This window comes from Vanessa atalanta, chromosome 23 (assembly GCF_905147765.1).
Source record: "Vanessa atalanta chromosome 23, ilVanAtal1.2, whole genome shotgun sequence".
NCBI classification, from domain to species: Eukaryota; Metazoa; Arthropoda; class Insecta; order Lepidoptera; family Nymphalidae; genus Vanessa; species Vanessa atalanta.
In genome coordinates this window covers 5997676-6020734 of record NC_061893.1, presented here as the reverse complement: position 1 = coordinate 6020734, position 23059 = coordinate 5997676, and the positions used below count along the sequence as shown (strand labels likewise).

General features: G+C 32.3%; 2 protein-coding genes across 3 annotated transcripts; both read left to right on the top strand.

Moving 5' to 3' along the window:
• The first annotated feature begins 740 nt into the window (after positions 1 to 740).
• LOC125073171 (vesicular integral-membrane protein VIP36) lies at positions 741 to 7759 on the top strand. The gene is made up of 6 exons (XM_047683891.1): positions 741 to 933; positions 1005 to 1120; positions 3568 to 3765; positions 4304 to 4466; positions 4938 to 5104; positions 5887 to 7759. The coding sequence occupies exons 1-6, from the start codon at positions 813 to 815 to the stop codon at positions 6097 to 6099; spliced, it is 978 nt and encodes a 325-aa protein (XP_047539847.1). The 5' UTR covers positions 741 to 812; the 3' UTR covers positions 6100 to 7759.
• Positions 7760 to 8353: 594 nt separating this feature from the next.
• LOC125073030 (dosage compensation regulator) lies at positions 8354 to 23058 on the top strand. Of its 2 annotated transcripts, XM_047683707.1 has the most exons (23): positions 8354 to 8690; positions 9118 to 9365; positions 9491 to 9738; positions 12007 to 12180; positions 12317 to 12396; positions 12478 to 12660; positions 13554 to 13648; positions 13743 to 13865; positions 14061 to 14209; positions 14748 to 14874; positions 15390 to 15539; positions 16207 to 16351; positions 16848 to 16951; positions 17466 to 17699; positions 17991 to 18146; positions 18362 to 18492; positions 18989 to 19158; positions 19397 to 19590; positions 19884 to 19998; positions 20299 to 20450; positions 21222 to 21413; positions 21773 to 21931; positions 22516 to 23058. In XM_047683707.1, the coding sequence occupies exons 1-23, from the start codon at positions 8615 to 8617 to the stop codon at positions 22984 to 22986; spliced, it is 3876 nt and encodes a 1291-aa protein (XP_047539663.1). In that variant the 5' UTR covers positions 8354 to 8614; the 3' UTR covers positions 22987 to 23058. The 2 variants fall into 2 exon arrangements, with proteins under 2 accessions (XP_047539663.1, XP_047539664.1); XM_047683708.1 differs by lacking the exons at positions 8354 to 8690; positions 9118 to 9365; positions 9491 to 9738 and adding an exon at positions 11586 to 11660.
• Position 23059: the final 1 nt, after the last annotated feature.

Below are 23059 nucleotides of genomic sequence, written 5' to 3'. Positions count from 1 at the left end.
TTGAAACACTTGTACCTTGGAGTAGTAGTGCTAAAAACCTTCATTAAAAGTATAACATTTGGCCTTATTGACTCCGCTGGTGATAGGAGGGCTGGTTCATTTTGCCTAGAGGGTCAAAATTGCGATTCAACTGAAAATGCAGCTAGCATTCTTGCAACCATTCCACGCGGTCATTTTTTATCTAGTAACTATTTTTTGTTCTTATTTGTATATAGCTAAGGCCACCTGTGTGTTAATAATTTTTTGGCTCAATAGTATGTTTAGAGTCATTAATTTAGGATAAATATTTAATTTCGTTAAATTTCATATTGTCTTCAATCCATTAAATAAGTAAATCCATATTAAAAACTATTTATTGTCTGTTTACTTGCTCTACCTATTTATTTTTCTTCTATACTTACTACTTATTATATCAAATAAATAAATAAACTGTAAAAGTAAATAAAACAATCTTGGAATATCAGATATTATATACAAAAACATAAAGTCCTGTATAGACACATTTTAATCCGTTAACTATAACATAATATATAACTAGTTCATTTCAGAGGCTTATTGAACTGTTATTTACTCCTTAGAGCTGGGTACTTTTTCAACATTTCCAACGTATATGATGACTCATCTTACCTTAACTTGAACGAGCTAACCATAAGATATATATTATAATAAAAATACGTAATTATTTAATAGCTACAGTAATGCATAAAATGGGTGATTTAAAAATATAGTGTGGTAACACAGTCAGCGACTGCCATGATTTGGCGATTGTCTTGTCACTAGGGTAATAGAAGAGAATTAATATAAATATAAAAATGTGTAAAAGTGTGCTAAGTAATATTTTTCTTTTACCCTTATTATTAACCCCTATTGTAGCAGAATGGAATACGAGAGATTATATCCGAAGAGAACATTCATTAACAAAACCATACCAAGGTGAGTGACCTGTGCATTGACTTTGAACTAGAGGTTTTTTGCGAATAATAAAATGTTATGGCTTATTGCAGGGAGTGGAATGTCGGTACCATACTGGGACTTCTTAGGTAGCACAATAGTTACTTCGAATTATGTTCGCCTAACACCCGATCAACAGTCAAAGGCCGGCGCAATTTGGAACACAGCGGTATGCAATTGTACTCTTTGTGTCATAGGCAATAGACATCATACATTACTATGTGCGTAATCTAATTAAGAGCTTGCGAAGAAAATTGCAGCAACGCTAAAACATTTTTATAGTTTTAAATTACACATTGATTCCACGTCTGAGATATAAAATATTCACTGCTATCATTTTACGTAAAGCAATTCATAAATCTTCTTTAACATAGACCGTTTTATAGAGCTAATAAAGTTGTAAAAAAAATTGACTAGAAATTGAACTAATAACATATACCGAATAAATAACTTTATGTTTATACATCTTACCCATTATTGTCATGGCTTCGGCTTGTGCCAATATATCGTAATATCCTAAATAAACACCTAGCAATTGTCTTAAATAGTTTGCCAATAAACATACAATGAAAGTGTGCCACGTAATAAGGCCATTATTATAATCAAGGTTAATTTTTCTTTCATACGATACACTTGCAGTGTTATTTTAATATTTATTTTTTTATTGCTAAGATAATATTTTATTATTATTACAAGTGTCCTTGCACACCTGCAAATTTTTAATAAAGAATATTATATGATATAGATATCATTTATATTCTATAGCTTTTTACCACTCTATCATTACATAGAAACAATTATTACCTCTTTGTAATATTGTTATTATAAATTTCTTTATTTAATTTATTTTTAATAATACAAGACTATACAATAATGATATTTCTATGGGTTTTTACAGTAACTTAAATCCACTTCAACTTGATCAAATTTTTCCACTGATACTGTTTGCCAGACTGAATGAGTCACCATTTTCACAAGTATGTTGTTAATTAATGAATATTGTCTTTCTTTCTGACATCCCCATTCCTTTAATTTCTATATCCTTTTTATAAGCTTATTGGAGATAATTTCAAACACATAAAAAAGAAAAGGATTCCCTTATATAAACTTTATATAAATATTATTATAAAAGTTTTTAATGAAATGGTTTGGAACTTCAATCACCATTGTACTCCATATAATAATGATCATCTGAGAATGAGATGGACAATAGCACTTGATTACTTAGTTGTGCTTGATGAATAAGTAGTCTAGGGCTAAGGTCAATGTGTTCTTTCCATACAGACGATTATGACTACCATTAATTAGAAGATAATTTGTTTAGCAATAATCTCACCATTATTACACATCTATACAAAACAATTATTATCTATTTATTAATAAAGATAACATGATATTTGTGTTGTATTGTCTAGGTACCTCTTGTAACCACTATTCAATCATTGGTATGATGATGGTCTGTAATTTGATCATAACAATTATGAAAAGTTTGATGAAAAATTTTATGTAGGCTTCTAATTTTTTTTATTCTTATTTCCTAATTATTTTTATTGATAACTCTAAACCCTATTGTAAGCCAAAAAAAGGAAATCTGTTGAAAAACATGAATGGTAATGGTATAGAACTGTTTTGTCTTTGCCAATTAATAACAAGTAATATTGGAGTACAAGAAAAGTTATTGTAATATTACAATAAATTGACAGTGTTTAAATTGTTATTGGTCATTGTATTGTTTGTTCTTCTAATTCATATAGTTCATGTTTGCTTATTATTCATACAACAATAACTAGTATAACAATGATCTAATTGTACTCCAAACACAAACACAACCAACAAAAACAATACTAGAATAATTTGTTTTAAATTAGTAACACATTAGCATCATTCTTAGATAAAATAGAATAGATGCAGATATGTTGTAGAATAGTAATGATTTACTAACCTTATCCATTCATATATATATTTTAAGCAGTGTTACAACTGCATAAAAAAAGGTATTTGACAGTTTTACAGCCAGACAGACATCCAGTATGGTCAAGTATTTCTTAGGAGGGCTAGAATTCGCCTTAGGAATAATATTGTTGATGTTTTCGTTTTCGTCATTGTATTATCAATGCATATAATGATAATGATTAGACACACACAAAATAAATGATTTAATAATATACACTAATCACACATAAAATAATGAATTTTAAGTAATTTATTAAAAAAAAAGTACTTTGAGTATGCTAAGCAATTACAACTCAAACTCAATTCAACATTATTTTTTAAGTATACTTGTTATCATTCAGAGAGGTACAGATACTGGTCTCCCCTGAGTGTTATGGCCATGAAACCATTGTATTTAACAAGTGCAAATATACTTTATTTTTAAATGTGTTATGAGACATTGTAAACAAAACTTAAGTTATCTAAACATTAATAAAATATGCTAATACATTAAGTTGATTTTTATACAGAATATTTAAATTTTATTGGTATATTTTTTTATTGTCAATAGAGCTTTTTTTCATTCTCAAATTTGCAACTTTTTATAGGCAAAACTTATTTTTTCACAAAATCCTAATATAATTTAAACTTTAAAAATCTATTAAAAAAAATTATTCTTTTCAGCCATGCCACACCAGAAACTGGGAGCTTCAAGTCCAATTCAAGGTACACGGACGAGGAAAGGATTTATTCGGAGATGGGTTTGTCATCTGGTACGTCCGTGACCGTATGCAACCGGGACCAGTATTTGGGAGCAAGGACTACTTTCAAGGCCTTGCAATCATATTAGATACATATAGCAATCATAATGGAGCTCATAACGTAAGTTGATAGGTTTAATATTACTAACCAGGCATTTTTCGTTATTTAAGTAGCGTATTTAAATCTTCGGCTCATAATCAAATACAATCAAATTAATGGTGTGTCGATAATAATGACAATAAACACACTTATGCATTGATAGTAGAGAGAAAAAATTATAATTAAATTACTTAATTTACTTGGTGGTAGGGCTATGTAGGGCCCGTCTGGGTAGGTACCACCCACTCATCAGATATTTTACCGCCAAACAGCAGTACTCAGTATTGTTGTTTGAAGGATGAGTGAGCCAGTTTACTACAAGCACAATGGACATAACATCTTAGTTCCCAAGGTTGGTGGCGCATTGGCGATGTAAGGAATGATTAATATTTCTTACAGCGCCATTGTTTATGGGCGGTGGTGACCATTTAACATTAGGTGACCCATTTGCTCGTCTGCAAATCTATATCAAAAACAGATAAAATCAAAAATACTTTTTCCAATATAAATCTATCTCAGAAAAAGAATGTTTTTAGACAAACATCAATTGTACCCACAGCACCAGCATCCTTTCATATCAGCCATGGTGAACAATGGCACACTGCACTACGACCACGACCGAGACGGCACACATACACAGCTCGCTGGCTGTGAAGCCAAGTTCAGAAATTATAACCATGACACGCATCTCTCCATCATTTACAAGGACGATACGCTTGTAGGTGAGTTGAAAGTGTTGTATAAACATTATAATGTAAACAATATGTTTCACAAACATGAATAAATTACTACAGACAAGGTAAATTTGATGATAAGGCCCAAAGTAGATTATAGTATTATGTATGGGATTAAAGTTTATCTTAATAAGTGCAACAATTATATTATGAAAAAGGTCATAAAACAAAAAAATTAATGACATCAATATTTAATTAAATTTATTCATCAATTCATGAATTTTTTTAATGTATTTCATATTTACATCATTACATTTCATCATATGTATATTACTAATGTACATATTCACATTGTGTGGTATTTTTTTAATATTGTAATTTGTGTGTCTGTTTATTAATATAGTACTGTTGCATTATTTGTTTTCACCTTATTTCAACAAATATAAATGTTGATATTGAAAGATCTCTTGCATTACATTAAGAATGATTTCTTCATTATTCTTTTTCATCTTTCAACAGTATCTACAGACTTAGAAGGCAAGAATGCATGGAAAGAATGTCTAAGAGTGGAGAATGTTCTACTCCCCACTGGATACTTCTTTGGTGCCACAGCCACTACGGGTGACTTGAGCGACAACCATGACATAATAGCAATCAAAATGTATGAATTGGATTTGCTTGAATCTGTAAGTTTTTTATTCACAGTAATTTTATATTATTATTGTAAGTTTCAATTTTTTAATACCCATATGAAATCCTTTATTTAAAATTGATTGTAATATACTAGAATTATTAAAGATGCTATATTATAAACCAATATCAAAAAAGAGAACTTAACAATTTTTATTTGTATATATTTACCAGGGTTGGCATAAATAAAACATTTTGACTTAAATCATGATTTAAATCAAATGATTTTTTCAATAAAATTCAATGATTTAATCATAAATGTTTAATTTCACTTTCTTTCACAGAAATCAACATAAAAAACAGACTTGGAAAGTATAATTGAGTTACTAACTAGGGTCGTTTAAATCTGAGAAATCTATATCGTTATTATACTATTTGAATAAAAAATGTCCCAATCGGTTTCTTAATTTTCTGTGAACAATTCCGAAGGTGGAAAACACTTTTTTCACAGCAACTGAAGAAGCTATCGCCCAAATCGTGTTTGGTATTCGATTTTTTTTTTAATACCCGGTTTTTTTCCAACCCTGGTATTTACTGACGACAAGCAATATATATATTATATAAGCTATCAAAATAATTTGTCTTTATAAAAATGTATACTTCCTACGCATGTGTGAGGAATGACCTGCAGTTAATATTATATTATAAACAAAATAAATATTATAAACTTTAGAAGATATTGGTAAAATAAGCGAAATTTTTACATGTATTAAAAAAATATTGTTATTATACTTTACTTCCATAACGTATTTAATTTAAAATTTATATTTCATTTCAGCAAAACAAAGATGAAGACAGATCCAACATAATTCCATCCGCTGCGACTTTCGAAGCTCCTCGAGAGAGAGTCGAAGACTCAAAGCCAGCAATGTCGGGAATTAAAACTTTCCTTTGGATGATGTGTATTGCTATCATTATAATTGTTTTAGTTGTAGTAGGAATTATGTGGTATCAGAAACGGCAGGAAACCTCTAGGAAGAGACTCTATTAAATTATAGATAATTTTTTAAAGGGTTTACAAATGTTGCCGTTGCAAATTAGGTTGAGAAATAAATTTTGAAGTACAATATTTTAATTAATATTTTTTTCCAGCGATAATGCGAATCATATTTTAGAGACCAATTGAATTCTAAAACGAATAGTTTTATATTTAAGTAAAATTTAACAGGTAAATATGGATTTATAGTAATAATAAGTTGATTGATATATCAAGAATACCAGTAACAGTCCATTAATACCTCAATATTGGGAAAAGCCTTCTCCTATAGCAGAAGTTTGGAAGTCTAATCGAACATTGCTTCAATTTAGGTTATTGGAAGTATATGTAGAAGAATTTGATAAAACAATTAAAGTTTTATTAACCAATCTTAATTTTGGATTATGTAAAATGTGATTTTAAATTTTGATTAGGTAATTTCATTTTTATATATTAAATAAATCTTACAAAACTTGTCATTTAATAGTAAGTATTATACATAAAATGAATAGTAATAAAAATCGTCTCTATGGTTAATTTACCAAACATACAGATGAAATAAAATCTCCATTCCACAAAACAAACTCCCAAAGAATATGCACCTTGGAAATATATGCACGTCAGCTTCATTGGCCAAATCTTTTTTTAGGTTTCTAGTCTTACATGTCGGATTTTTAGTAGCTTATCCACCACTTAGCCAAGCATATAGACAAATGAGGTGATAGTTCCCTAGGAGATCGACTTGTGGAATGAATAGAATATTACTATTATTTTGTGTAATAAAATCAATTCTAGTAAAGACTGTTTGAATTAAGCCAACATATAATAACATGCATATAATCTTGAATATCATTTTCTTGATATTGTTTTATTTTCCAAACATCAATATTTTTTATATTGATGTATAATATTAAAAATAATTATAGTATGTAATACTTTTCAACCATCACAATATATTTTTTCATTATAGTCTTTCAAGAATATAAAATAAAATTATTTCACATAAAACCTCAACCTTTTTATATAACTAAGTGGCGGTTATAGCTAGGCTTATAGAAGCATCTTATTATAAGTAGGGTGTCAGGTTTATATTTATTGAATTGGACAATATGGTTTGGCAACTAGTAGTAAAGTTGCATGAATGTTATGAGAAGTATTTTTTTGTAAATCGATGTATTATAGAAAAATATATCATAAAATCTGAAAAATTAATCTAGAAACCATAATGAAGCTGTGTTCAATTAAATTAAATATCAAATCATTCATTTAATAAATATATGTATGTACCGCAATTATATTAAAAATTAATATAACTTGTAATATTGTTGCCAAAATATCTTTTCTTAGCAAGAATTAAACGAAAATTAACGAAATTGTTATTTTCATCGATTATCTATAAGACAATAAACATTTTTTTTTATTTCAAAACGAATATTGTATATATATATATTTATAATACAGCTTCCTGCATACCTTTTTTTCTAAATTTATCTTTATTAGATCTAATTACTATATATGTTTACTGTTAACCATGCACTGTTTGTGCGATTTATTTTCTTCAAATCTCCTAATAAACATAAGTCGCCCAATCTATGAAGTAAATTTTATATTATTAATGACGTATGTGTGTTGTATGTTCTGCGTGTTTTGAAATAAAATAATTTATAATCTTGTATACTGATTTTTTATATTCTTATTTCCTAATTTGTGCCTCGAACTTCTTTTATCGTCATTAATTACAAATGGCAATGTTATTTCATGCAACATCTATTAATAATATGCCGATATTATTAATAGATGTTACATGACATTAAAAACTAAAACTAATTTTACAGAAGACAACATTTGTAAAAATTAAAAAATATATATCCATTTAAGCGGAATAAATACATTCCTCTTACAGTGCGTACAAACAGATCTGCTATTGGAATAAACAATATAATTTAATTTGCAATTTACACGACACGTCTTTGAAGTTAGACTAACTTATACTACTATCATGAAAGAAGTATATAATTAATATGCAATAAAGCACCGTATTAAGTCAAAATCTTACCGGTAGAGTTTATTATCAATTATTTCTGACAATAATAAAGTAATTATTTTACTAAGTTACTTAAGCCAAGCCAAGAGTAACAAAAGTTTTTGAAAACACGCTATTCTCTCTTCTCATAGACCAAGCTCGAATTTCCATAGATAACTACATAAAACATTCTCGATTCTACTATCTATGACTATTTTGACAGATCAATATATTCTGAACTTTGAAGTAAAGATCGTAGGTATCGAGATTTTGGAAATTTACCACCTTACCAATCTTACTGTAGTCACACAACAATATTAAAACTATATCCTTTGTAAGGCTCGTCAAGAGTGGAGACTCGTGAAAAGAGCCGACCGGCGACTATCGAACTGAACCAGTGTCCCTTTTATTTAGATTTAGGTTTTATTTATTTGCTGTGCATTGAGTTCATTTAAAAATATAATAAATATTTATGTTATCTTTCATTATCTACGTTTAAAGTTTACGATGGATGTGAAATCTTATTTGTTTTCGTGGGCATCAAAGAAAAGCTTAACACCGGCTTTTGATATTCGCGCTACTGGTAAGACAGTTATGATTTCATTCATGAAAAAAATTAAATTAATAGATACCGACAACTTTTACGCAACTACATGTCATAAATGAATTCAACATATAATGTACAAGTAATATAATTTTTTATTTGATATAACCCCTCAATCATAGGTTATATCGCTTAAAAAAAATTATGATAAATAAAACTACAGCGTAAATCACTTCAGACGCTAGATAGATAGATAGATACATTTAGACATTAAAATATGTTTTTATTTTCAGTGTGTAATGTTATGTGTTGATAAAATAAAACTTTTTTTTTGTAATTACAATGAGTTAGTAATCATGAAGTTTCTGAACCTAATTATATGTCTTAATGGTTAATAGTTTATATAATTGTACTGTATTATGAATAAAGAACAATAATTAATTTACTAAATATGCTTTGTTTGAAGGTCCCAAGCATCGTCAAAGATTTCTTTGTGAAGTACGTGTTGATGGCTATACTTATGTCGGAGCTGGTAATTCCGTGACAAAAAAAGAAGCTCAAAAGAATGCCTCACGGGATTTTCTCAACTTCTTAGTAAGAACTGGAGAGGTAGCTGCTAATGATGTTCCCGCAGATGTCCAAGTAAAAGTTGATAATGAGGATCCGAGTCAAGGAAATTTAATTAACGAACAACAGAAAAGACCTGTTTTTCAGGTAAAATATACTGTTTTATTTAACTGTTTAATTTTTAAAAATGATAAATCTATTTGATACAATTAATTATGTAACAACTAAAAAAAGAAATATTACACGTAAACAACCTTTTTTTTGCAATCTAGGATGGCAAGGGTCCTGAAAGCATGGGTCAAGCATATCAAGCTTATGGTGGTGAAAGAGAAAATTTCACCTACATAGATCGACTGCAACAGCAGAAGAATGTTGAGGAAGCAGAAGATCTAGATGTCAATGCCAGTCTTCATGGTAATTGGACAATGGAAAATGCAAAATCTAAACTACACCAATTTATGCAAATAAACAAAATCAATGCAGATTATGTGTATAAAGCAGTGGGTCCCGATCATACGAGGTATGTGTCATAAATTGTTATTTACAATCAAATAAATTTTTAATTATATTATGATGTGCTTTTGTCAATATATTTTTTTAATTAACGTAAATTAACTGTAGCTGTAATATTTGTCTATATAAATAATTTTTAATTAATTGAATTAAAAAAATATATGATTTAATGCCATTATTGTCAAATATACTTAAGCTCAAAATGGCAGAGTAGATAAAATACCATTGCTTACTATTAGTGAAGGCTTGCAGTAAAAATAAGCAAGTCATAGAGTACATGTACAGGGTTTGAGCTGGGGATCACTGCAATATTAATAATCCTTCTATTATTAGTCATTTAATAAATACTTAAAAATAGATCTTTAAATAATATTAAGTTTAGAAGAATGATCATTTGTAGATAGATAGGTACCTAATGGGCAACATGAGATTGTGCCGTGTGCACAGTAAAGGTATAAGATCTTGCTTATTTATACTCAATACTTAAAGTGTATAATTTATTCTAATTCCTATTTATAATTTAAAGCCTTATTCATATTATCATTCATTCCTATTAAATGGCTATAATAATCAAGAAATGACCCTTGTTTTTTTATTTAAAATAAGAAAAGATATATCCTATATGTAATCCTCACATTTGTGGACATTTGTGGAAATGTTGACTCATTTTAATGTCTGTTTATTCATGCTTTCATGCTGTATGCTTGCTAAATATATATTGTGATGTAGAATATGGCAAATCAATGTTTAATAGTTTTATCTTATGGAGTTATTATTTTGTAACTATACCTTACTCTGCTAATATGGTTTAATTTATGAGAAATAATTATGATATTTAATTAATGTTTCGTAACGTCTAAATATGATGTTTAATTCTATTGAGCTGCTAATATGCGATGTATTTGTGATCATGTCATTTATAATTGATTCATTTTCAGTTTTATAATATACAAAGATAAAATTTGAAGGCAACTTGTTAATTGTCTTAAATATTTGCAATTTCTAATGTTTATGTATTGTCTTTTGAGTTTTATAAAGATATGTTTAACTGTACCCAAACTAATATTACCAAATTCTCGTTTACTTGTTGACGTTTAAATTGCTATTGGCTGTAATATAACAGAAATATATATTACCTATGTTTTATCTATTTTTTAAAATAGAGTATACAATTTCTTATATGTTTATCTCAAATTTGCCTCAATAATAATTACTTTTCCATTATTGATCATATGGCAAATGCGAGTTTAAAATAAAATCTATTAGAAGTTGCTTTAGCTCAAATGTTTATCTTGTTTATACAATTATAGTGACTAATAATTATCATACAATTATAAATATCATATTTGCGATTTGTGTTGTTCCCGCAATTCATATTCTTTGTATGTTTTTTTTTTACTGCCACTGTTTATTCACAATTTGAGTAAACAATGGCTGGAATACTTTTGTTATCAGTCTGGGAGTGAGGTTGAAGTTATGAGTTATATGTGCTTTTATGGATCAATTGAACAGCGAATTTTAGTGCAGTTCTGCAGTGAAATTCGTTGAGAGCAATAACAATAATTTATATTATAACTTTAAAAGTAGTTTAATTCAAACAAATTTCTTAAATATAAATTTAAATGTGTAGTATAGAAGCCAAAATTGCAAATAAAACGCAAAGTTGGCCTCAAAGATATCATCTCTACCGTAAGTGGCATTCAAAACACATCTAAGACGGATTAACATAATGGAAACACAAAGTGAGTATTGAGTGATGTTTACTCGGTAAACTCACCCAGTACTACAAGTATGAGTTATGATTGGAGATTTAATTATATAAGCATATTTAGTCTTAGATTGTTTTGGGTGCAGGTACTCGGTCTCTGTACTGGCGCCCATTCGGCCGCACTCCCAGACATATATCTTCTTCATCTTCATTTATTAACGGTAAGTAATATACAAAAAATGTACACACTATTAATAGTTCTTTTAAATGTATTTTCTTAATGTATCCAATAGTAGTATAATGTACAATACTACTAATGAAAATATGCGTAATTTGTGTTTTGATTTTTGTTATTAATTTTATGCATAAAACAAAAATAAGTATTTTTTAGCTTCACTAGTGTATGTGAAATCCGTAACAGAATTTTATACCAGTTTCTCCCAAACACTTGAGGCCGGTTCGTAAACAATAAGGCATTTTTAATAAAAAAAAATAAGGATCGCTCTGATTTAAATAAGATTTATTTTAATTTTATTAATTTTTAATAACTCCATAATCCATCAACAGGAGTTTTTGCTGTGAGATGTCTATATACGTTCGTCAATTAGGCCGCAATGTGACCGGTCGTGAAACCGCTTCGAATAAACAAACCGCCAGCAAGTCTTGTGCTCTGTCACTAGTACGTCAACTGTACCATCTCGGTGTGATTGAAGCCTTCAGTGGAACATTGAAGAAGGACCGGTAAGTGTGGAACTAGCTTATAATTTTCGATTATTTCTAAACTTTGTCGGAACTGTATGTTAATTAATATGAATAAAAATAATATATAATAATCTTAATTTTTTATAATAAAAATTAATTCATGGTGAAATTTTAGATCTTCCGAAGGTATTATGAAGCCATATAAAGTGGCTATTAGTCCTGAACTCGAAAATCAATTAGAAGATGCATTACAAGGTATTTTGTTAATTGGTTATATTTATAATTTTTAAAATAACGAGGAAACTTTTACAAATAAATGAAAACAAAAAATTTCAGCATTAAACATAGAACCGGTGGATGTAACTGCTCCGCAGCCAGAACCAGCCGAGGGTCAGGGAGTTACGTTGCTACAAGTCGATAGAGTGAAAGCAATGCGGGAGGTGCGCCCCACGCCCTCGGGGGTGGTGTCCTGGTCGCCGCCGCAGCCTAATTGGAACGCTTGGACCGGCTGCAATATCGGTAAGTGCGTATTTTATGATCAGAAATAGAACTGCCCATTTATAATTTCGCTTATTCTATTTAACAAGAGTTGTACAATAATACCAATTTTTTTTTAAATTAAATGATTTGGGTTGAAAGTAGTCATCATTTTCTATATATTAATTGTAACCCATTCGGATTTTGTTCAGATGAAATTAAGATTTAATCTGCAGCAGCCAGCAGCTGCATAATCATTGTCAAATTATGTTTTACGAATCTCTTTAATTTCGGTCCATATCCGGTGGATAGGGCGGTCAAAAATGTCGATTGACTGCGGAAGGCGTAAAGCCTAACTTCCAATTGATAAGGGAGCGTTATCGTGACGAAAAAACATACCCAATAACAGTATTCCAGGACGTTTTTCTTTTATCGCGTTTGCACACTAAGATCAAGTATCAGTCTTGCCATTTTATCATAAATAACTTACTAAATACTAATACTAAACACGGAGTCCTCGAAACTCGAAATTACTTTATAGGTTGCAAAGAAATTCGTTACTTTCGGGATCGAAATGGTGGAATCACTCTGGAATATTTAGAGATGATGCTGAGAAATTTCCAAACATCGGTTCCAAAACCAAATTATTTGTATTCCATAACCCAAATTGATAGGTCATCCAGAATAGGGTTCCTAGAATACAACCGTATAAGTGGGTAAATTATCATATTCTAATGTATTTTAAGCGCTCCATCTATCATTACCTAATAAACTATATTTTAAAAAAGGTATGTCATAGAAACATTCTATATAGCCACTCTCATGCTGTTGAAATTCCATAATAATCTATAAAAATCAAACAAACAAACAAACTTACCTATTTAAAATATTTATAATATAATATATATCTACCGTGGGATATATTTTAATTTTAGATGAGGGACCTTTGGCTACTACTAATTTGGATGACATCAGCAGTGATTTGGAGAAACATCATCGTAATATCTGTCAGAACAGTGAGCTTTATCAGGTTAATGTTTTAATCAAAATAAGCATGACTTTCTGTATCTAAGCTACAATACACACACACACATACACACAAATGAATTAATTTGTCGTTACAGGAGAGTGTGCGCGAAAGAGAACAGTTACCGGTTTATGCGATGCGTTCACAAATCATGGAAGCGATAAACGAGAATCCCGTCATCATCATCCGTGGTAACACTGGATGCGGTAAAACTACTCAGGTTCGTGAAGTGTCATTTTGATATTATACTTCAAGAGTTTTTACTCAGTTGTAAAGTTTATTACTAAAAACCGGTATTATTTGTTTCTTAAACTGTTGATAATCACTATCGGCTTAAATCATTAAGTTCAGGCTCGAATGCTATCACGTTTGGAGTACAGAACCTTAAATTGATTACGCCTGCTGCGCCATCCAGGTGTGTCAGTTTATCCTGGACGACTACATCGCGAGCGGGCAGGGCGCGTGGGCGAACGTGTGCGTGACGCAGCCGCGACGCATCTCCGCCGTCAGCGTCGCCGAGCGCGTCGCCGCCGAGCGCTGCGAGGAACTCGGCAACAGTGTGGGGTGAGCGTTGCTGCCAGAGTGTGCGTGTGTGTGCGTGACGCATCTCGCGCGTCGCCGCCGAGCGCTGCGAGGAGCTCGGCGACAGTGTGGGTTGAGCGTTGCTGCCTGAGTGTGCGTGTGTGTGCGTGACGCATCTCGCGCGTCGCCGCCGAGCGCTGCGAGGAACTCGGCGACAGTGTGGGGTGAGCGTTGCTGTCTGTGTGTGTGTGTGTGTGTGTGTGTGTGCGTGATGCATCTCGTGCGGCGCGGCCGAGCTCAGTGTGAGTGTGTGAGAATATACGTGAGCATGCGTGCATACATATTATGATCTGTGTGTTGGTATGTGTGCTTGCCTATGTACTTGTCCGTGAATGCGTATTTTTCCAATGATTATATCGGAATGTTTGAATCGGTCTAACTGTATTGAGGTCTATTCATCCATGTGTAGGTGTAAAGTTTGTAAGCGTCCAAATTGTAACCAACTACAGGTTAATCTATACAACAAATTATAAGTCTAAAATAGTATATCATTTACTAATTCTGCTACTCGTTCCTTCAGGTATTCCGTGCGCTTCGAGTCGGTGCAGCCGCGACCATACGGGTCCATTATGTTCTGCACTGTCGGCGTGCTATTACGAAAACTGGAAGGTGGACTGAGAGGCGTCAGCCACGTATTAGTTGACGAGGTTTGTTACTATAGCGAAATTTTAACGTTATGTTATATTAAGCCAAACGACGATCATTTATCTAAAGAAGGATTTTTTTTTAATGTTGTCGGTAGGCGGACGAGCAAATGAGCCTGATGGTAAGTGGTTACCACCGCCCATAGACAATGGCGCTGTAAGAAATATTAACCATTCCTTACATCACCAATGCGCCACCAACCTAGGGAACTAAGATGTTATGTCCCTTGTGCCTGTAGTTACACTGGATCACTCACCCATCAAACCGGAACGTAACAATACTGAGTACTGCTGTTTGGCGGTAGAATATCTGATGTGGGTGGTACCTACCCAGACGGGCATGCACAAAGCCCTACCACCAAGTAAACACCACCAAGGATATGACATACAAACATATATAGATCTATTCACTCACTTAGGCGCACCACTCCGAGATCTATAGTGTGATATATATATATATACATATAAAAATAAAAATATATAAATTCTATATTAATATAATTTTGTTTGTGTTACAGGTTCACGAACGTGACGCGGACACGGACTTCGCTCTGATTTTACTACGAGACATGGCCCACACTTACCCTGACTTGCGTATAATTCTCATGTCAGCGACCGTCGATACTACACTATTCGTCAAATATTTCGGAAATTGTCCTGTTATTGAGGTAAATATTATCATTCAAATATTACACTTATATCTGCTGAAACTATACTATATTTCAATGGCAGGAAGAATTAAGGTAAACAAACCTTGGAATTACCTAATCCAAGCAATGAGCTAAAAATGAAATATATGCTAACAACTGTTCCCATCTATTTTATTTTTTAAAGTACAACACGATTAATTTTATTTTGAAAGTTTTTTTTTTAGAAAGTTTAGACTACAACATGGCTGAAACCCAAAAGTCATTTTCTACAAATCCACAACGAATACCACAAATGTCAGATCAATTCATGGTCTCAATTGTTTATTTATCTTTACTCTTCCTATGATTGATATCATTTTTTAGCTGTATGTAAGTCCTAAGCGTGTGCATACATCTATTAATATCATTGTTACTTTACGAAAGTAAATAAATACAGGGTCAATATCATTGACAACCTAACCATCGGATCTAAAATTATTTTGTAGTACACGTGTTCATTGAAATGTGCTAGTAATACAATGATCAATACATAATACAAGTATCTATGGCTTTTGTCAAAAAAAGAAAAAATATGTACATAACCATAGACAAAGATATAAAAAAGGCCACAGATATAAAAACCTTGATAATGAAGAATGATGGATGATTATTGATATTTATTATTAGGATTGTAATTTTGTTGCAGGTCCCGGGTCGTACTTATCCAGTCAAACAATATTTCCTCGAAGACTGTGTGGAATTGACCAAATTCATGCCATCGCCCGATACAAGGAAGAGGAAATCATCAGGGAAGAAGGCGTCTAAAGATGACGAGGATGATGACGATGAAGGTGTGATGATTTGACAACTTTAACTTAAAACGATAATGAAATAACAATCATTATATTATGTAGTGTCGAATTCAAATATCTACTAATATTATAAATTCGAAAGTAACTCTGTGTGTTTGCTTGTCTATCCGTTTATCTGTCAGTCTTGTTCTTTCACGGCCAAAACAATGTAACGAATTAAAAAAAATTGGTATGGTATACAAAGGCTACTTTTTTGCCTAACACCAGATGACCATTCCTTAAATCCGAGCGTAGCCGCGGGCATCAACTAGTCCTATATAAATTTTATATGAGTTATTATTGGATACAAAAGTTCTAGATATTCACGCGATACATGTTTTTCTTTGAACACTAAGCAGAACTGCAACGGAGATGAACTGCAAACACAATCTAGTAGATGGAAATTCTTTGGTGCTTGTTCGAGTTTAAACCAGTATTCTTAGTTTAAGATATGTACTAACCTATTCTTTAACATGTTGAAATTAATTAAATTCAGGTGATGGTATTGAGGAAGAAGAAGATTTGAATAAAAACTGCAAAATTGATAGCAACTATTCGACTCAGACCGTCGAAGCCATGGCAAAATTATCTGAAAAAGATGTAAGTATTATTGATAAACATAAATTTTAATAATAGTCCTGTTAGCTTTGTGAGTTAAAAATAAAGAAAATTTTTAACTTCTATACTAATATTATAAATGCGGAATTAAGTGCCCGTCTCTCTGTCTGTTACTCTTTTACGGTAAAACCTACTATATGAAGAGATCTTGAACACCAATGAACGTCCTTCATTTTCATTCATCATTCAGGCTTTTTAAGGCTAATACATGACGACCGATTCCTAAAACACTAGTGTTGACGCGGACGACACCTAGTCTGATTATAAACATGTAAATCAGAATATGTCAAGTTAACATATTCTTAACTAACAATGCATTTTTTTACACAATGAATGCTTAGTATTGTGTTTCTCCGGTTAGAAGGGCGGGTAACATGGTTTAACATTTAACATCAGGTAACCCATTTGACCTGACTGCCTTCCTTTTTAAATTTAATAAAAATGTATTTAGCAATTTAACAAAAATATGAACTGTACAAAAAACATTTCTTTTCAGCTAAGCTTCGAACTGATTGAAGCTATCCTACTTTACATAAACAATTTGGGCGAGGAAGGTGCAATTTTAGTATTTCTGCCGGGCTGGAACCTCATATTTGCACTGATGAAACACTTGTCTCAGAATAGAATATTTGGAAATACCGATAGATATGTGATACTACCCTTGCATAGTCAAATACCAAGAGATGATCAGAAGAAAGTGTTTATAACTCCACCACAAGGACTTACCAAGGTAATTTTTGATTTTTAATTTAGCCGGTTTACTTGGTGGATAGGGCTTTGTGCAAGTCTGTCTGGCTAACCAACCAGACATTCATCCTCCAGCTTCCACGGTTGGTGGTGTATTGACAATGTAAGGCCTAGTTTTTTTTTTATGTCAAAACCTTGGTAAAACTTTGTATGTCACCAATTTTGATGTAGTTAAAATATAACTGCGTATTTATGAATCAGTCATGTATAATTATTAATAATTTTTTTATGAGTTAAATTCAATTAAAAACATAAAAAATATATAATATTTCAGGTGATTCTATCGACAAATATAGCGGAAACATCGATAACAATCAATGATGTGGTCTACGTCATTGACTCCTGTAAGGCTAAGATGAAGCTTTTTACATCACACAACAATATGACGTCATACGCTACAGTCTGGGCCAGCCGGACTAACCTTGAACAGGTATATGCTTATCTATAAAACATAAGATTATATTAATACTTAAAATTGATAGTAATTAACATGATATTGCAATATTTAAAAAATACTCTCTCAGTGTTCAATTTTTAACAATATACCACTCTATAGTATGTATGTGCATTTTCTGCAATTAAAGGAGTTGGCTTGGAGTTTATTCCTAATATATTATTGCTAAATGTAATGTGTATGTGTTTCAGCGTAAAGGTAGAGCCGGTCGAGTTAGTCCTGGGGTATGTTTCACGTTATGTTCGAAAGCGCGTTTTGATCGCCTCGACGAACACCAAACTGCTGAAATGTTCAGGACACCATTACACGAACTCGCTCTGAGGTATTATTAATATATTATTTATTTTCTTATATAATACATATATTCAAAAGTGTCGAGAGAGAAGGGCATCTGCATTTCTTCCGTTGTTCGTTTATGATATCAATAGGTGGAATGGCAAATAGGCCGTGATTAAACAGCAATAGTTAATTGTTGTGTTCCAGTTTGAAGGGTGAGGGTGCCAATGTAACTACAGGTACATCTTAGTTATGGATGTAAGGAATGGTTAATATTTCTTACGCCACCATTAACAATGGGTGGTGGAGACTACTTAACGATAGATAGCTCATTTGGCTATCTGCATACCTATTACCTATTACCATAGTTTAACTTATTTATAGAATCTAAAGACAAAACGTGAAATATTATTTATTTACTAGAGTGTTAATGTCTATGTGCAGTGGTAACCATCAGGTGGTCCATTTGTCCGTCCGTCCAGAAATATTTAAAAAAAAATGTACAAAATTTAATTTTGTAATAATTATATTTTTTTATCTAGCATTAAGTTGTTACGTCTCGGGAACATCGGTCACTTCCTATCCAAGGCGCCTGAGCCTCCACCACTGGATGCTGTCATTGAAGCCGAAGCATTACTTCGTGACTTGGGCTGTTTGGATAATAATGACGCACTTACTCCCCTGGGAACTATCCTCGCTAAACTACCTATAGGTAAGATTGCTGTTTTGATTATGTGTATAATGTCTGTCTGTCTGTTTGGCAATCGACCGAGCCCGCATATACTAATACAGAACGATGAAAGTAATTTGGTTTTTATGCTGAGAAATTCTCAGTAGCAGCAGACGAAGTAAGCATCCTGTATAAGAAAAATTTCTGTCGTCCCATCCGACTGTAAAAGTAACCGAGAATAATGACATTATTTATAAATCACAAATGGTGTTTTTTCCAGAACCTCGTTTGGGTAAAATGATGGTACTGGGTTTCATACTGGGAGTGGGTGACGCTCTTACCACCATGGCAGCCAACTCTACCACGTTTCCCGAGATCTTCGTCGTGGAAGGCAGGAGGAGGCTCAGTGGACACCAGCGAGCACTCGCCGGTGAAAGGGCTTCAGACCATGTGGCTATGCTTAACGCTTTCCAGGTGACTCAATCTTTTGGCATGTAATTATAATCTATACTAATATTATAAATGCTAACGTAACTCTGTCTGTCTGTATAGCTTTCCCGGCAAAATCACTAAACCAAATTTCATAAAATTTGGTATGAAGCAAGCGTGACCCCCAAGTAAAGATATGGCTTATTTTTTATACCTAACACCTAACGACCCCCAACAAGCGAAGACCCGGGCGATAATTAATTTAAAATAAAACTGATTACGATGACAATATTGAATTTAAAACTGTGATGTTCACGTCTGTGCATTGTATGTTAAAGATGTGGGAGAGAGAACGCGCGAAAGGCGACGACGCTGAAATACAGTGGTGTGATTGGAAAGGTGTTCAACAGACAACGCTTCGTGTCACCTGTGAGGCTAAATATCAGCTAATAAGTAAGTATTATTGAAAATCAATTCATTCCTGCATATTTGGATTTACAACAAGAGGCTATTATTTAACAAATAATATAAACGGAACGAAAATTAACTGAGTTGTTACATATCGATAGGCTGGTCATTATTATACAATTCTCCACTTTTTACTTATATAATCAATGCAAATATTGTTTTATAATAGATGATGCATCTCGAGTAATATTTACATACATTTTATATCTTGCCTTATATATATTTAATAAAAATAACAAGTTGTAAACACTATTTAAATTTATAAAATATTTTAAACAATTTCAGATATACTGACAACAGCAGTAGGATTTTCAGAGGAATGTTGTATACCTCAGAGATGGAATCCAAACATACAAGACCCCGTACTGGACTCGGTTATTGCCCTTCTTTGTATGGGCCTGTACCCTAATGTGTGCTTGCATCAAGGGAAAAGAAAGGTTGGTGAATTACTTTTAAAAGTGAAGGTTACCAATTGAGATTATTATATAATTCTTATTAATTTATTAGGTCATAAATAAAAATGCTCACTAATGCATTGTAACACTGACACGCATCCAGTTAAAAACTAGGTGGTATCTTTATAATAGTTGATATTGACATTCAAGCAAGAGGGGCAACAAACAAATCAAAACTAAATATTAAGTTATGTTCTAGTTTTCTATGTAACAACAACAAGGAAAGGAAACACATAAAATATATATTTTATTAAGTTACAAAATAAAGAAGTTACCTCGTTACAAACTTGAATGAACATTTCATTTCGAATTTGGATTGTAACTCTCCTTTAAATAGAATCACGAGAGATTCTATTTAAAGGAGAATTATAACCTAAATGATATTCAAATGGTTGTTGTTGCTTCCAATAAATAAAGTAAAGTAAATAATATTATTATTTAAAAGTATATACTTATATACATATATGGTCAGTGTATCCTTCTTACACAAGTCTATGAGCAAAAATTGCATGCGGCGTATTTTCTTTTTTTTTTATTAAATCTGCTAATTATTTAAAGAGGTAAACTTTGTTTGTTTGTATGTACGGGTAATCCCAGCAAATAATAACCAAATACAAAAAAAAAGTCACTTTCACTGGTAGAAAGCTACATTATTCCTGAGTACATAGTTAGTAATATATAAAAATCAAATAAAGCAAATGGCTCCTATTTAGTTAAAAATACATGCCATATTAAATTATTCATCACTTCTAGGTACTTACAACTGAAGGCAAACCGGCTTTGATTCACAAAACATCAGTAAACTGTAGCAATCAAGAACAGAAATTCCAATCACCGCTGTTTGTGTTTGGTGAGAAAGTAAGGACCAGGGCGATTAGCTGCAAGCAGACCACAATGGTAGCACCACTTCACATCTTGCTATTCGGTAGCAGGAAAGTCGAATGGGTGAGTAACAGCCTTTTGTTTAAATGCTACCAGGAATAGATATCGATATCGGAAAATATTAATTACTACGCCTGATGACGGTTCTGGTCAGAATCCACATTATGAACCAGTTTCTATTAATTTATTAAGACTCGTGAACTTTGAATTATATATCTTTCTCTTTAAGCATAATGTTGTGTCCTCCTGTTACAAAGGAACTCGTGTTCGCGTATCTCACATATAAATTTTTTTGTAGTTAACGTTGAATTATAAAAATCAAAATCAACCAAAAAGTGCATTCCAATTAATGTCAGTCAATAACCAATAGCTGAATTGATTATAACATTCCCCGGTTTAATACTAAGCTTTGTATTTTCTAGATCGATAACATGGTCCGAGTGGACAATTGGCTCAATTTCGAAATGTCACCGCGAACAGCCGCACTGGTGACAGCCCTACGGCCCGCTATCGAGAAGCTGGTAGAACGAGCGGCGGCCGAGCCGGATGCTGCCTTGAACTTCTCGCCAGCAGAACAGAAAGTAAGTCGGAAATCACATAAATATACTTTCTGAATTCATTCTGTTCTATGCTTTGGCACTAATTCTAAAATTATATATAAAATACAGTAGCTCATAATGAATAAAATGCATAATCACCTGTACTTTAAAATTTGTCAACAGAATAGAGGTAATATATCTTTGAGCTCTATTCTGTCGTAACCAAATCATACGTGTTGATTTAAAGTCATATGGCGAAGAGAAATGTATAATCCAACAAAGGTAGTAATAGTAACCATGAATAAACCTTACATTCAAATTTTGCGATAATCCTTTTTCATGCGGTTTTCTAATAGCTATTAAATAATGCACTATAAACAGTTCTTGATAAATGCAGCAATATTTAAAAGACGACACTATTCCTCATAGCTACTGACATACACTTTAATTGAAAGTTAAAAAAGCCATAGATTATTATGATCTCGTCCGACAATGTCACGTCCTTTCAAGGTCAGCTTTGTTTGTTTATCTTAACTCCTAACATTGAAATCGACTGTAGATAAATAGGTTCTCTACATCATTTTCATCACACAAAGAGTTTCACATTATCTTTAATTTTATTACAGGTCATAAATTGCTTAAAAGCACTTTGCATTATGGACGCTGGTGATTATAATATACCGCGAGACGCGCCGACATTTTCATTCAGACCCGACTTAGCTAAAAGAGGAGGTGCACGAGGCTGGGCAACAAATGCTCCAAGAAACCAGGGAGGATATGGCAATCAAGGTGGCTTTGGGAATAGCGGCGGTTTTAGTAACAGAGGTTTCGGATCTAGCGGCGGTTTTAGTAACAGAGGCTTCGGATCTAGCGGTGGGTTTGCAAGAGGCAGTGGAAATAACGGGTTTGGCAGTAGAGGCGGCTTTGGAAATCGAGGTGGTTTTGGAAGTAGAGGTGGCTTTGGAAGTAGAGGAGGTTTTGAAGGTAGAGGGGGCTTTGGGGGAGGTAGAAGTGATTATGATAATGACTTTGGGAACAGAAGAGGTTATGGACGTCGAGGTGGTTTTGGAAATAGAGGCGGAAACCGTGGTTGGTAAAATCATTCCAAAGCCCTAGTTTTAATATAGGAGAAGTGTCACTGTGACTAAGAAATAAAATGTTTCATTGTAT